General features: G+C 38.6%; 1 protein-coding gene across 2 annotated transcripts in view; it reads right to left on the reverse strand.

Moving 5' to 3' along the window:
• GAK (cyclin G associated kinase) overlaps positions 1 to 13,813 on the reverse strand; it is a 67,177-nt gene that overhangs the window by 10,218 nt on the left and 43,146 nt on the right. Inside the window, exons 19-24 of one of the 2 annotated variants that reach the window (XM_058043481.1) lie at positions 13,469 to 13,662; positions 11,448 to 11,606; positions 10,212 to 10,673; positions 8,069 to 8,239; positions 1,264 to 1,398; positions 811 to 930 (exon numbers count right to left, since the gene is read on the reverse strand). In XM_058043481.1, coding sequence (XP_057899464.1) covers positions 811 to 930; positions 1,264 to 1,398; positions 8,069 to 8,239; positions 10,212 to 10,673; positions 11,448 to 11,606; positions 13,469 to 13,662 — 1,241 coding nt within the window. Of the gene's footprint in view, positions 1 to 810; positions 931 to 1,263; positions 1,399 to 8,068; positions 8,240 to 10,211; positions 10,677 to 11,447; positions 11,607 to 13,468; positions 13,663 to 13,813 lie in introns of both variants that reach the window. The other variant, XM_058043480.1, reaches the window with a different exon arrangement.

Consider the following 13,813-nt stretch of genomic DNA (forward strand, 5'->3'; position numbering starts at 1 on the left):
CTCCATCAGCTCCAAGCTAAGGGAAAAGCAGGTTTGCCCAATTCAGTGACACTAGGCTGTTCTGAATCATTCTGTGTACTCGGGGCAGCTGGTCACATTTGTTATGGCAGTGTTGGTTCTGAAATGCGAGGACTGCAGCTCTCTTGTGAGTGCTACAGGACTAAATTCCTGAGTTTCAGGCCAATAAAACACCTGGGAACAAAAGTTATTCTGCAATGTTTCTTATCTTCCAGAACTCCTTGTGCCCTTCACTGCAAACTGAATGCAAGCATTTATAGTGTTTTTGGTACTGGTTTGCAAAGTATGGCCCTTGATTTGTGCTTATCTTACAAACAGGGTAGATGTGAGTAGCAGAGCTATGAAAGTCTACTGAATTCAAAGGAAAGTACTGAATTAACTGTTACTTTGGAACTAAAAATAATTAACTAATTCAATCCTGCTTTCATTTTAAATCCTTCAAGAACAGTATTAATCAATGCTAGGTAAGAAACCTCATGCTCGGTTACTAAATCAGAGACTCCTGGTTTCTCTTACCATCTCAACTCTATTCTCAAGCATTAATTACTTTTACTGTTTTTATATCACAGCTGTAGTTATCTTCTGAAATACTACTCTGGATGTTTAAAAATATCTGGAAGATTCAATCTTTTCTTGTTACTCACCAGCTCTCAGCAAATATCTCAAGCTCGATGTTGACAATTAAAAAGAAACACTTCCTTTGATAGGCTGTGAAAACCATTTATAGGTACAAGAAGCAAATCAAACAGTAGAGGCCCTAAAAAACATAGCCTATCAAAAGTAAGATCTTACCTGGAAGACCAGATCCCAGATTGGCAAGATCAGCAAAAGGATCAAAGTTCTGAGCTTTCGCCTGGCTAAAAGACAAACCTGAAGACACACTGGACTGGCTTCCGGTGGTAAAAGCTTGGCCTGTATAATAAGAAGACACATCACATACCTAGTCTGTTTGGAAATTGAGTGAAAGAATAAAAATAGTATCGACACAACATCTCATGCAAACTTCCCCAAAATTCTACTTCACAACACCTTTTCCCATTACAAGAATCACCATTACTGTAGAGAATTGAAACAATTTAATTTCTGTGTCTTGAACTTTAATCTGAAAAACTACACAAGTGTCTTACTAAAGGAGCATTTAAGCAGCAAAGCAAAAACGCACGAAGACACGTTCAGCAGTTTCAGGTGATTAAACTGACACGGTCTGGAGTATTCCTCTAATGGAAAAATTTAATATCATAATACCTTCACAAACAGGCTTCAGCTGTGGTGATGCTACACTGCTGGTTGTTGAGGAATCTGCCCAAGAATCCCACCCACTTAAGAGATCTGGGTGGCTTGTAGATGATGATATTTTAGGTGGTTCTGGTGTCAAATTGCCTACAGAAGAAAAAGTAAATGTTTTCATGTTTAAGAAAACCACAATAATAGTATATATATTTGCCAATACGAACAGAATGTGTATCACATTGTCAGCTACACAGCTTGCTTAAATCTCTTGGTAACAATCTCAAACAGGACTCAGAAGGGTTGTACCACTGGAATTCTTCCATTTCTATTTTAAAACATCCCACACACTGCATAGGTAAGGTATTTTCATGCACAGGCAATGCTATGAATTCAACAGCTTAGGTCCCCTGACCGAAAGGACTAGCTCGGGTACAGATCTAAGGCATACTGCTGTTCCTGACAACACAGCTGGTAAGCAGAAAGCAGCAGTGCTCCATGAATGGTGCTCTTTATCACTCAGCAGTCTGGGTGTTACACAGGTGAAGCCAGGTCACTTCAAAATGCAGGTTTACCTAACTCAGCCTGCTTGTGACAAAGGGGCCTCTTGGCCAACTAATACACTCTTTGAGGTGTAACACACAAATGAATGCACACAATCGAAGAGCAGGATACAGGAAGAGTGATTTTTTTCTGGGAAGAGGTTAAGAATCTCTAGCTGCATGGATAAAAACCACTTTTCTATACACCATGACATCTAAATGAAATTGTCGTATTTAAAAGCATGCAAGAGTGCTGCCACCAACTCCTGGAAAATGTCATATCCCATTTAAAGGTATTATAACTGCCATCCCTGACACTTCTGAATTATTCCCCACTTACACACTCACACAAACTATGAGGTGAGCCATCCTCAGAATGAGAAATGCTATGCATGGAACACTCAAAACTGCATGCCAGCTCGGAGCATTCTCCTTAGCAGAGCTTGTGGATACTCATAGTGAAGCAGGACAGCTTTTGAATGTAACTACTTTAATGCTATAACAACTGTCAGTGCAACAGGGAGAGGGGATATTTCAGTAAAGCACATTTAGTGGTGTTCTAAGACATTTCACAGACATAGGGTCGACCCAGCCATCCTTACAAAAGCAGTAACATTCTGAGGCTTTGAAAATCTCAGCTACTACAGGACAGCCTTTCACTTGTCTCAGCACCTCAGCTTTACATTCTAAATATTAGTATCAAATCCTCTTAATTAAGGAAATAATTAGAAGCAAATTAAACACCCCTATAGTACCTCAAGCTACTAATATAATTTATAATTAGATCTCACAGCTGCAAAGTGAGCACATCAAATACTGTGCAACAAATATCTGCCAAAAGCCTGTATTACAGCACTACTCTCTGCTGCATGTGAGGGAAAACATCAGAATACAACACAAGACGTACCCACCATTTCCAGCCCTTTCTCCACACCCAAGCTTCATCTCCCTGCCTCTGAAACCATGGAAGAAACAATACATATTGGTGTCAATACTCGGGACCCCAGCTATCCACTAAACCACAGTGTCGCTGGCTACAAATCAGCACCTGTTCATCGGCTTAGAACTTTGTTGTACCATATTCCACTCCCAAAAGTTAAGCGGGCCTTCAACTACTACTAATATTGATTTTTAGGCCAGAAATTATTTTGTTCTACAGTCTCTGCTATTAAAGGTCTTTTTACAGGAGCATAATAAAATTAACACTATCATATGAAATTAACTACTATGAAAACAAATTGAGAGAAATAAGAACAAATTAAATTACAGATGAATGCATTTGAAGGATTGAGAACATACTATGGGAATGAGCTGTTTTATAACAGTTGGCTTAAGAGAAGTCAAGTTCATTGCCTCCCCCACGCTGAACTAAGCAGGAAGTAGCCTACTGCTACATACACCGGTAAATTCACTATTAATAGTAAAAGCTCATATACAACCACTACACTTAACAGAAAAATCTGAAACAATGCAATGTACAATATACTGAACAGATAACCCATTCCTCCTGAAACTGTTCTTATGCTATCTTCTTTTTAACTCTACAGTGTGGGCATTTTGTTGGATTTTAATATCAAGAAAAAGCATTATCAACTTTTTGACTTTGATATTTTGACTTCTACATATTCTGAAAAGGTATGATAAAACCATGCTGAATCTCTATTTTTGTAGCTGACACACTGCAATTCATACAAGCACACTAAGAGAAAGGAGCAGAACTCCTAAAGAAATGGTAAAACATGAACTATAGCTCAATATTCCAAAAATGGAAGCAATGAAGATGATGAACATGCAGACCCAAACCTGGTTGTCTCATATTGAAAATCCCTAGCCATACAGCAATGAACCACTGGAGGTCTCGGCAAAGAACGCTGTCCTTTACTGGCACTGCTCAAACCAAGCCAGGATGCAAGAATAAGTTCGTGGTAATCAGATCACACTTTCCAGCTTCCCAAAATAAGAGACCTGCATTTTACTACACAGAGCTTCACATAAGGTTTTCTTTATTTAACTTGTCATGTCTACAGGAAATCTTTTAATCACAGACAAAAGGATTTTCTGTGAACCAAGAGGCTGGTTTAGTATGATGCAAGGTTTTTTTAACCTTATCTAAAGTCTGTCTGAGAACTCAAGTTCACAGAAACTAACTTCTCCTCAGGAGAAAACTACACTGATCACTCAGGTTTCTTTTGACCACCTTCCAAATCTCCTGCTATCTTTGAGGGAAGTATATCTTGACTCAGCCTGCATTAAAGATGATCTGCTACTTAAAAAATACAGAAGAAAATTAAGTTACATTGTTAAAACACAGCTGTTTAGCAGCAACAGCACAACATTTTCCTATTACAGGATAGAATGACTTAAAAGACCAGATACTGTGTAAGAACTATCTTTCATTTTAAAACTGCTATGATTTAAATTTTAAGCCAACATCTGAGAAATACAAGGTTAAAGTTCCACGTCTTGAATTTGTGTTCACTGAAACATCTTTTCTCCTGGTACCTATAGTAGTTTAGTAATCATTTACTGACAAATAAAGCTTATCCATCACTAAAATTTCATTCTAGACACTTACAAGTGCTCCAACAGTAGAGTCATCAAATTTCATTACTGCAGCTTATTTTGAATGGTCACTGCCATTACTACTAATTTATTTTTAGTTTAAGAATTTTATCCCTTTTAATGATCTTATGTTTTCACATAAGATCACTTCTGCTCACTTAACACAGTTCTTCTGAGTATGTCAGTTGAGAACTGACATATGTTCTTATTTTTCCTTTTTTCTCCAGTTACTAGTGATCCTGTCCTTTCAGTAGTCAAAAAATCACATTAAGTGCAACATAATCATTAATATGCCTTACTTACTTGATAAAATTGATACCTGTAACTGGATAGAATGCTAAAGGCTCAAATACATACATCCTTCAGCTAAACACACATAGCAGCTCTCATTTGAAAGATAAACGTAAAGGAGTATGAAATGTTACCCCAGTTCCTCCACTTCCATACAGTTTTTAAAGACTGCATTTCAATAGAGAAATATAGGGAAATCAACGTAAAAGAGCAGGCTGAAGAGAAAATGGGTACATTTTAAGTATCTTTTCCTATGTTGACAGAAAGCTTCGGAAATTACATTAAAATAGCAGGTATCCTAATACAGTTACCAGGCTGCAAGTTATCAAATAAAATTAGGAGTAAGCACAAAACAATAAGCGTTGAAGTCAGATGTAAAAATATTCCTTTTTTTCCTCTACTTGCTCAAATGTTGTTAACAACTCACTATTGATGGTGATCTCCTTAAGGTTGCAGATAAACATTTAGTGAACAGAAATCCATATTTTATTTTTCCCACTTTAATTTAATACATAAAAGGTTTTTCTGTGTCCTCTCTGATAACAGGGTCTGGTACTATTCAACTTGGAGAAAAGAACCAGGAACATTCTTATAAATATGTAAAAATATTTAATGTGAAGAAACAAAAAAAGACTGAGACACACTCTTTCTCTGTGCTGCCCACTGGAAGGACAAGAGGCAATAGGGCACAAACTTAAACACAGGGAACTCCATTAAAAAATACTTTCTTTCGTCTAAGATCTCCCCAAACCTGGCATAGGTTGCCCAGCTGTGGAGTCTATAGTGTTGGAAATGCTAAAAACCAGAAATGAAATGACACAGTCCTGAACAGCCCACTCTATATGACATGCTTGGAGCACATCAGCTAGAGAATCTCCTCTTGAGAGGTCCTGCCCCACCAGTGAGGCAGATTTTGGCTAAGGTCATAAAATATGCTGAGCTACCAGGGAACCACAAGGATCACAGTGTCTAGCTTCTGGCTCTGCATGGGACAGCCCCAAGAATCACACCATGTGCCTGAGTGTGTTTTTCAAACATTTCTGGAACTCTTGTCAGGCTGGTGCTGTGAACACTTCCCACTGTTCCAGTGCTCAGCCAGCCTCTGGGAGAAAAACCTTTTCCTAATATCCAACCTAAATGTTCCCTAACGCAACTACAGGCCATTCCCTTGGGTCCTGTCACTGGTCACCACAGAGATCAGATCATTGCAGACCCCTCCTCTTTCCCTCACAAGGAAGTTGATGACTGCAATGAGGTTTGCCCACAGTTTCTTCTTCTCCAGGAGAAACAGACCAAGTGACCTCAGCTGCTCCTCATTAGCCTTCCCCTTAAGGCTCTTCACCATACTCATGGCCCTTCTTTGGACAGTCTCTAATGTCTTAGTGTCCATTTTTATATTGGGGCACCCAAAACTGCCCCCAGCACTCGAGGTGAGGCAGCCCCAGCACAGAGCAGAGTGGGACAATCCCCTCTGTAGCCTGGCTGCTGATGCTGAGCCTGATGCACCTAAGGACATGCTTGGCCCTCCTGGCTGCCAGGGAACTGCTGATTCATTCAGGCTGCCATCAACCAGAAACCCCAGGTCCCTTTCCATGGTGCTCCTCCCCAGCACTTCATTCCCCAGTCTGCCTGCATCCAGGTTTCCGCATCCCAGGTGCAGAATCTGGTGGAAATAATGCTCCACAGATCAGTATTGATCAGATCTTCTTTTGAGCAAAATATTTATCTTTGGTAACCTTACACAGGGACAGCAATAGTGGCATAAAGCTGACACTATACAAGTACACAACTGAAACACATGGCTCATTCTATCTACTGGAAAGAACAAAAACATTGCAAAGGAGGCAAGTGAAATCTTCTCAGCAGAATCAATCACAGCTGGAATATAATGATTAATAATATGATAGAGAGGGCAAGCAGCTGAGTAGCCTTTTATTTCAAAGAGGAAGCCCTTCTCTCAGTCAGACAAATGATGCATTTTTTTCTGTATAGTTTATCTGTATCTAACACTCAGACTGCATCACTCAGATGCAGGGTCAACTAGAGCAACTGCTAAACAAAGAGGGGCAAGTCAAAGCTACACGCAATAAGCCCTGGGAAGAAATCACTAGATTCAGGAAAAGGTGTGTGATACCACCATTCCTAGCTACTTGCATGTTGTAAGTAGGTGTCTGCATGAGAAGAGACCTGGGCTTTTCTGTGAGACACAGCTAGCTCCAACAGACTGATCACAAGCCACAGCTGAGCTTCCCAAACTAGATGTCTTTGGGAAAACATGTTTTCCCAAAAAATACAGCACAGCAGCTGTAAGAGAAGGGACAGATATGACAGAAACAGCTCTGCAGACGTTAAGGTAGGTGGAGAAGGAGGGGGAAGAGGTGCTCCAGATGCCAGAGCAGAGATTGCCCTGCAACACATATAAAAAACCTTAGAAGAACAAATATTCACACTGCAGCCTGTGGAGTACCCTACACAGGTGGATATGTCCTCGATGAAGCCACAACCATGGAGAGCAGCCCACACAGCAGCAGGTTCCTGGCAGGACCTGCATGCCTGGGAGAACCATATCCCTTATAGCAATCTCTTCCTAAAGGACTGCATCCTACACAGAGCTGTGCTCTTAAAAGACTGTATCCTATGGGAAGCACCTATACAGAAAGAGGGACTGAGAGTACAGCAGAGAAGAGCCCTCACAGACTGATCACAACCCATACCCCTATGGAGAGAACCCACACTTTTCTTTGGAAGTCATATTTTTAAAAACTTAAACACTAGTAGCTCTACCACTCCACCATTTCTGCAAATGTCTGTTTCTCCTTAAAGAATGATGGGAACACTGAATATATCACAAAGATTTTTGTTTAAAGATTAACAGATTTTAAAATAAATGCATGAGGAAAAGGCTTTGCCAAGAATATATCAGAGAAATGAAACAAATAAGATTAGAGTATTACATAATGTACTTTGTAAGTATATTAGCAGAATACATTCAGGTCAGGAAGGTGCATGTTAGCCTCAGCCTGCACTTTAGAACTGGCTATATTATAACTTGACTTGCTTATTTGTCTTCCAAGGTTTCCAGAAAATCTTTAAAACCTAAATACAGTCAACACAGCACACTATCCTCTACAAATTAAGCTTCCAGATATTTGGGTATCCTCAGTTATTAGATCATTGAGAGGACACTCCAACTCCTAACATATGGTTAGCAATTCTAGAAATCCTGTCACATCATAAATAATAGCATGACATTATATAGGAAACACCTGCTTCTTGGTGCATTTACATCTGTACTTCCAGAGTACAAAGCTAATTAAAACAGCAATCACAACAAGTGGATCTATCAAGACACTAATCCACTAAGCTGAAAGACAAATGCACAGAAGAGAAGAAACTGTTGAGAAACAGAACACCAGAAGCACACTTACCTAAATTTAAGAAATCTGAGCTGGAAGAAGGTGGAAGTGAACTTTGTGTGGAAGGAACTGTATTAGCTGTAGATGTTGAGGTTGGATGAAGGAAGTCCCCAAAGAGGTCTGGACCAGACAGGGCTTGATTCTCTGAGCTTGATGACATTGTGAATGGATCAAATGGATCGGCTAAAAAATAAGCAGAAAACAAAATTATCTCATGACAAACTGTAGAATAAATGAAGTTGAAAAAGCCTTACTCCTCAGATGGCACAGACAAGAAGCAAAGCTCATGCTAGTAACTGCAGCAGCCTTCAGACAATTTTGTGTGGCAAAGACTAACCACCCATTCCTTCCTCTAGACAAATGAACTTTCACATGGTACAAAAAGGGTCCCTCAGCCATACATAATATGAACAGCTACGTCTTCTAAAGCATCAAGACTCCATACAATTCAACAACATTGTTAATTTCATCCATTTAAGACACATCTTAAGTTTGTGTGACCAGCTGACACACAGAAGAATTACATTCATTAAATACTCTATAATGCCAAATCTGCAACTAGGTTTGAAGAGAACGGACTATTACACTATTAAAAAGAATATGAAGTAAAATGTTCATACTACCATTCAGACTTGAAGGCATTGGCGATTCTGGGGCAGAAAACACGTCAACCCAAGAATGAAAACCAACAGAAGTAAGACTTCCGCAGGTCTCTAGTGATCCCAGTGAAGAAAAAACTAACTGGAAGAGTATTTATAGTCAGCATGGAGTAACATGTGACAGTCAGCTGGAATCAGGGCTTTAGATATTCCTGTTTCTGCTGCCCTCTAGGGTCAAAACCCCTGAAGAGCCCAGGGAGTCCTGCCAGATTCACTCAGAAGCCGAAGAGAAGGAATAATCCTGCTGTAATACCCCAACACATCCTCAGGTAAGGACCACATTGTACAGGACTCAACAACATTTCAAGCAAATTTACTACAGCATCATACATAAACAAAACCTCAAGTTTGTTGTGCATGCCAAAATACAACAGTGGCCATATATTCTCACTTCTGCAAGTATCTCTCTTAATACAATTCAATGAAATACACTGAATGAAAATGACTACAAGAATGTGATATACACATGAACTACTGATAAAATGTTTCACACAACACCCATGGCTAAAGAAAGATAACGTAATCAAGGTTTTGTTTGATAGAATTCTACCTACGTAAAAATGGTAAATTACAATTATTCTTCCCTGACCACAGTAACAAAGTTCAATAGTGAAGTGCCTCAAAATAAAAAAACATCTTAAACCATCTAAATGCTCTGTGAAAAATACTTCTAGTTGTCTATAGATTAAAGCTTTTAGTACCTATGAATTATCTTTGTGCAAACAAACAAAACCTTGTAATGGTTTCCTAGATTATGTGAGTAATATTCCCAGAAATCTCACCATTAACTTTAGGCAGAGAATTGTTATTCCCAAAAAGTGACAAAGAGATGAGCATCCACTGGTGAGAGGAACAGAATCTCTGAACTAAAGCACCCTGCTTAAATACCAAATAGACAGCACTACGTAGCATTCTCTTTAAGGATACAGACTTGCCAACAACATCATTAAAACCAGCAAGAAAACATCTTTTAGCAGTATCATTATCCTACTGATTTGAACAATAATCTACAGGATTTACAGTTGCTCAGCAGTCTCATGTGATTAACACTTAAAAATCCCACGCAGACATTTGACCTAAGCAGCATAGTTCTGTACATCTAATGCCATTGCTTTACATAAAGTTCAAGTTATGACAAGTCTATGCCCTAACAAGGAAAGTTATGGATTTAGAAAAGGATCGAGCATGCAACATTCATATGGGAAAGCTAAGAATTCCTTAAGATACTGAGTTCCTTTGAAATGGAAAATTCGTTACTTTTCCATTTACAAAAGTTTAAAGTTAACAGGATACTGGCAACATAACAGAATAGCTGGGTAACGTACAGGAACTTCTTCATGCAGAAGTAACACCTGTTCTATTCATAGTCTTGCTACAGACTGATATGTCTTCACCATTCACCATCTTGAAACACAGTACTTATTTTCTAAGCACAATGCAAGCAGCAGTTTTCATGTGTTGCCCACGTGACAAGTGCTGATATTAAACTCACATACCTGAAGACACAGCTGCTGCTGAAGATGAACCCTGAGTAGCAGCTGGACGCTGACTGCTGAAAAAGAAATCTGTTCCTTGTCCAAGAAGATCTCCAGTGGGCTCATTTGAAACCTGTGACACACTGCTCACAAACAGATTATTCAACAAGTCAGCATTACTTGATGAAGAGTTTATTTCTGAGACAGGTTGTTTCTGTTCTGCTGAAATGTCAGAGTCTAGTCCCAGCAAGTCTACATTCTCTTCAGGAAGAGATTTTTGTAATGGTGCAGATGGAGATTCAAAACTGGCTTCAAAAAGCAACTCTCCTTCTGGAGTAGAGTCTTTCTCATCAACTGCACTTCCTTCATCTGGAAATGCTGGGAACTCCTCATCTGAAGGATCACTCTCTTCTCTGTCATCAGACAGCTGAACACAATCATTTTTAGATGAGCTGTCTTCTATTCCACTTTCTGGAGTTTTTCCTTCTTGAATAGGAAAAAAAAAAAAAGAGTAACATCTTTAAATAACCAGCATTATTCTTTTGACTCGGGTAAGAGAAACTTTCACTGTGACAGCATACAAAGTTAATTCCTAACTAACCAAAACTCATATAAGAACTGATGAAAAAGGAACTACATGCTCCTGCTACCTCTTTGTACAGGACAGACAAAGGAGCAGCTGACTACCATATCTGACACTCCACAGATAGGTATTACAAATTTTTTCAAAAAAAGACTGACTTGGACATTCACCTCAGATCACTATGTCTCTTAGAACTGACAAGATTTCTCAGTAACTGATGAACTCAATAAAACCATAAGGAGCTGCTGACATTTTTATCAACAAAGCAGCAACCAGAAAAGAGAGTTACACGTGTGCGATAAAATTACATTTTCTTAGTCCTACTTACTGATATGGACCCCACTGGCTAATCTACTTTGTTTCCTCTGTTCCTCAGCCAAAGTGGAGCTGTGTGAGTGAAAAGCTTCCTTGCAGATCTTTAAGGTTAAGATTTTTACAGAAAAAGAAAAATTTAGCTCACCATTTAAGTTATACTCAACACCAAACCCCTTTACTTGGTGTTTATCCAAATGAAGGAGAATAACCGCTTGTGATTCTACAAAGCTCACTCTTTAAATAGCTCTCCTCGTGGTTAGTGAATTAGAGACTTTTACTGCCTAAGAAGGCTTAAGCATTCACTGGAAGGCATACAAGACAAACATAAACCACACAGTACTTCAGAGGAAAACCTGTACCTTTCCAGTCCAGAGAGTGAAAGAAGTTGTTTGCATCAGTACTATTGCTGTGAGGGGATTCTGTATCAGTAGGTGCACTTTCTGAAGACTGCTCCAACTGGGATGCCTCTGCTTCATACTGTGCAGTTGAACCTGGCTGTCTAGGCAACTCTGGTTTCCCTATAAAACAGAATTTAAGGCAGAGCCCATAGAGAGAAACTTCTCAATCCTCCACATGGCAGCTGATACTTGTCTTTCAAGCTGACTGCTGTAGGAAGACAATTATTATCTCCAATCTATTGCTCTGCAATTGCAAACTCCTGCCCCCACCATCTCTGAAATTAGCATTAACTTCTTTTCAGCTGCAAAAACTGGCAAAACCCAGTTTTGAACTAGGACGTTAAATCAGAATCATAAAATAAATCTCAAGCATTCTATTTACATTTGTAGGAAAATGTAATTAACACCTCACTTGTACCAAGCATCCCCTAGAACATTCAAGAGCTATGAACAGTATCTGCAATAAGAGATAGAAAAACACAAATGCAGCTATGGAAAAACCCAGAATATGCAAAGCCAGTGAAGAACATGGACTAAAGACAACTAAAGAAGAACATGGATAAAAAAGGGGTGGTACACTGTATGATGATATTAACTGCTTCTTATATTTCTTATTTTACTGAAATCAGGTATCAAGTGATTCTTGTGTAATATTCAGTTGTGCTGTTACCTACTGCTGTATGACCTCTAAAAAACCCAAGTTTCTTCAAGACAAATGAAGAAGACTTCCTAAATTAGTTAATATTCATCCACTGTTTGAAAAAAATGGATGGACAGCTGGGATAAACCTATTTGTCTAAATTTAAATACACAACTGGGAGAGCACTTTTTCACTCTCCTTCCACATTCTCAGCAGTAGCTTAGAGATTCTGAAAACATATATGAAAGATCATAATTAATGGAAGAGTAAATTCAATTTTAATGGCAAGTATATTTAAAATCAGTTCACAGCACTTACTTTTGTCCTATTCCCTTTCCACCAATCTTAAGAAATACTTTCAGTGTAATTTGAAATCCTTACATTTCCTGTATCAATCAGAAAATGGAAGCGACTTAAGAAAATAACAGTAACTTTACAGAACCCCATCATCAATGATGATGTAAAGTTAAACACCTTAGCTTTAGAGATCTGATAATTGTGTTCACAGTAGGATTAAGCTAAGTTAAATAGAAAATTGCCTAAATCATAATACAAACAACACATATCCTGCTTGAAAGAAATAAAGGCCAGCAGCAACTATCTTGTATGAAAAAAATGTACTTGAGATGTACCATATTAACAGCACAGGGTGAGATCTCGTATCACTAAAATCACCACAGTAATTTTTGTCATGCTTCTTTATCCTCAAAACACAGAGAAGGCTTAAGAGCCTGAATGAAAATGTCAAAGCTAATCATTGATACCAGGAGAAGAAGAAAGATACTGAACAGCATTAACTGCAACTAATGCAGGCGTCTACAGATAAAGACAAACACAGATAATAAAATAGTGTCTGCTGGAACATATTAGGAAAAGTGCAGGAAACTAATTACAACATTACATGGCTATGCATAAGAATGTTGATAAAAACATTCTTACCTAAAACCATTTGTGAGGAATGCTCACATAATTTTAAGTGAAATGATACTGGTGCCAGTTTAGCCAAATAAACCCTCTTCAAGACATTGTGCCTACAAATACTGACTGTTACAATCCCATTTGCAAAAAGTCCCTCCTGCAAATGGCCTATTCATAGCTCTGTAAGCTATGAAACCAAGCACATGTAAGCACAGTAGAATTAAGACAAGCATAATTACAATCCTCATTACTGGAGGATAACCTAAGCTCCTCCATACAATGCATATTTTTAACTGATATTTACAAAAAAGACCCTTTCCGATTTCTTTCAATTAATGGAACATCAAAAATTAAACAAAAGCTTCAAACACTAAGTACATTGAAAACCTTCTCACATTCTCTAGTTTTTCAATGGATTCATTACCAAATTTTGACAAAATCTCTTGCTGTTCCTCTCGGGTGGAGAAGAGGATCTTGGGATTCAGTCCTTTTATATTCATGTTATCCCAAGGTGGCTGTTCACAGCTGGGCCTATCTCTGGGCTCCACCTCTACTTCCAGATTGACTTGAAACAAATCAGGGTATTTCTCTTGTATGTCACAGGCATCCAGATCATATCTGTAAAGACACAGACAAGAAGTTTCTTGATACTGATGGCTAACTGGATTAGATCTACTACAGTCCAAAACAAAACTCCAAAGCAATTAAGATAAGACATTAAAAATGCTGTATTTGTTAACTTTTCCCATCTTAAACAGGTGGTATTTTT

Source organism: Melospiza georgiana, chromosome Z, assembly GCF_028018845.1.
Source record: "Melospiza georgiana isolate bMelGeo1 chromosome Z, bMelGeo1.pri, whole genome shotgun sequence".
In the NCBI taxonomy this organism is placed as follows: domain Eukaryota; kingdom Metazoa; phylum Chordata; class Aves; order Passeriformes; family Passerellidae; genus Melospiza; species Melospiza georgiana.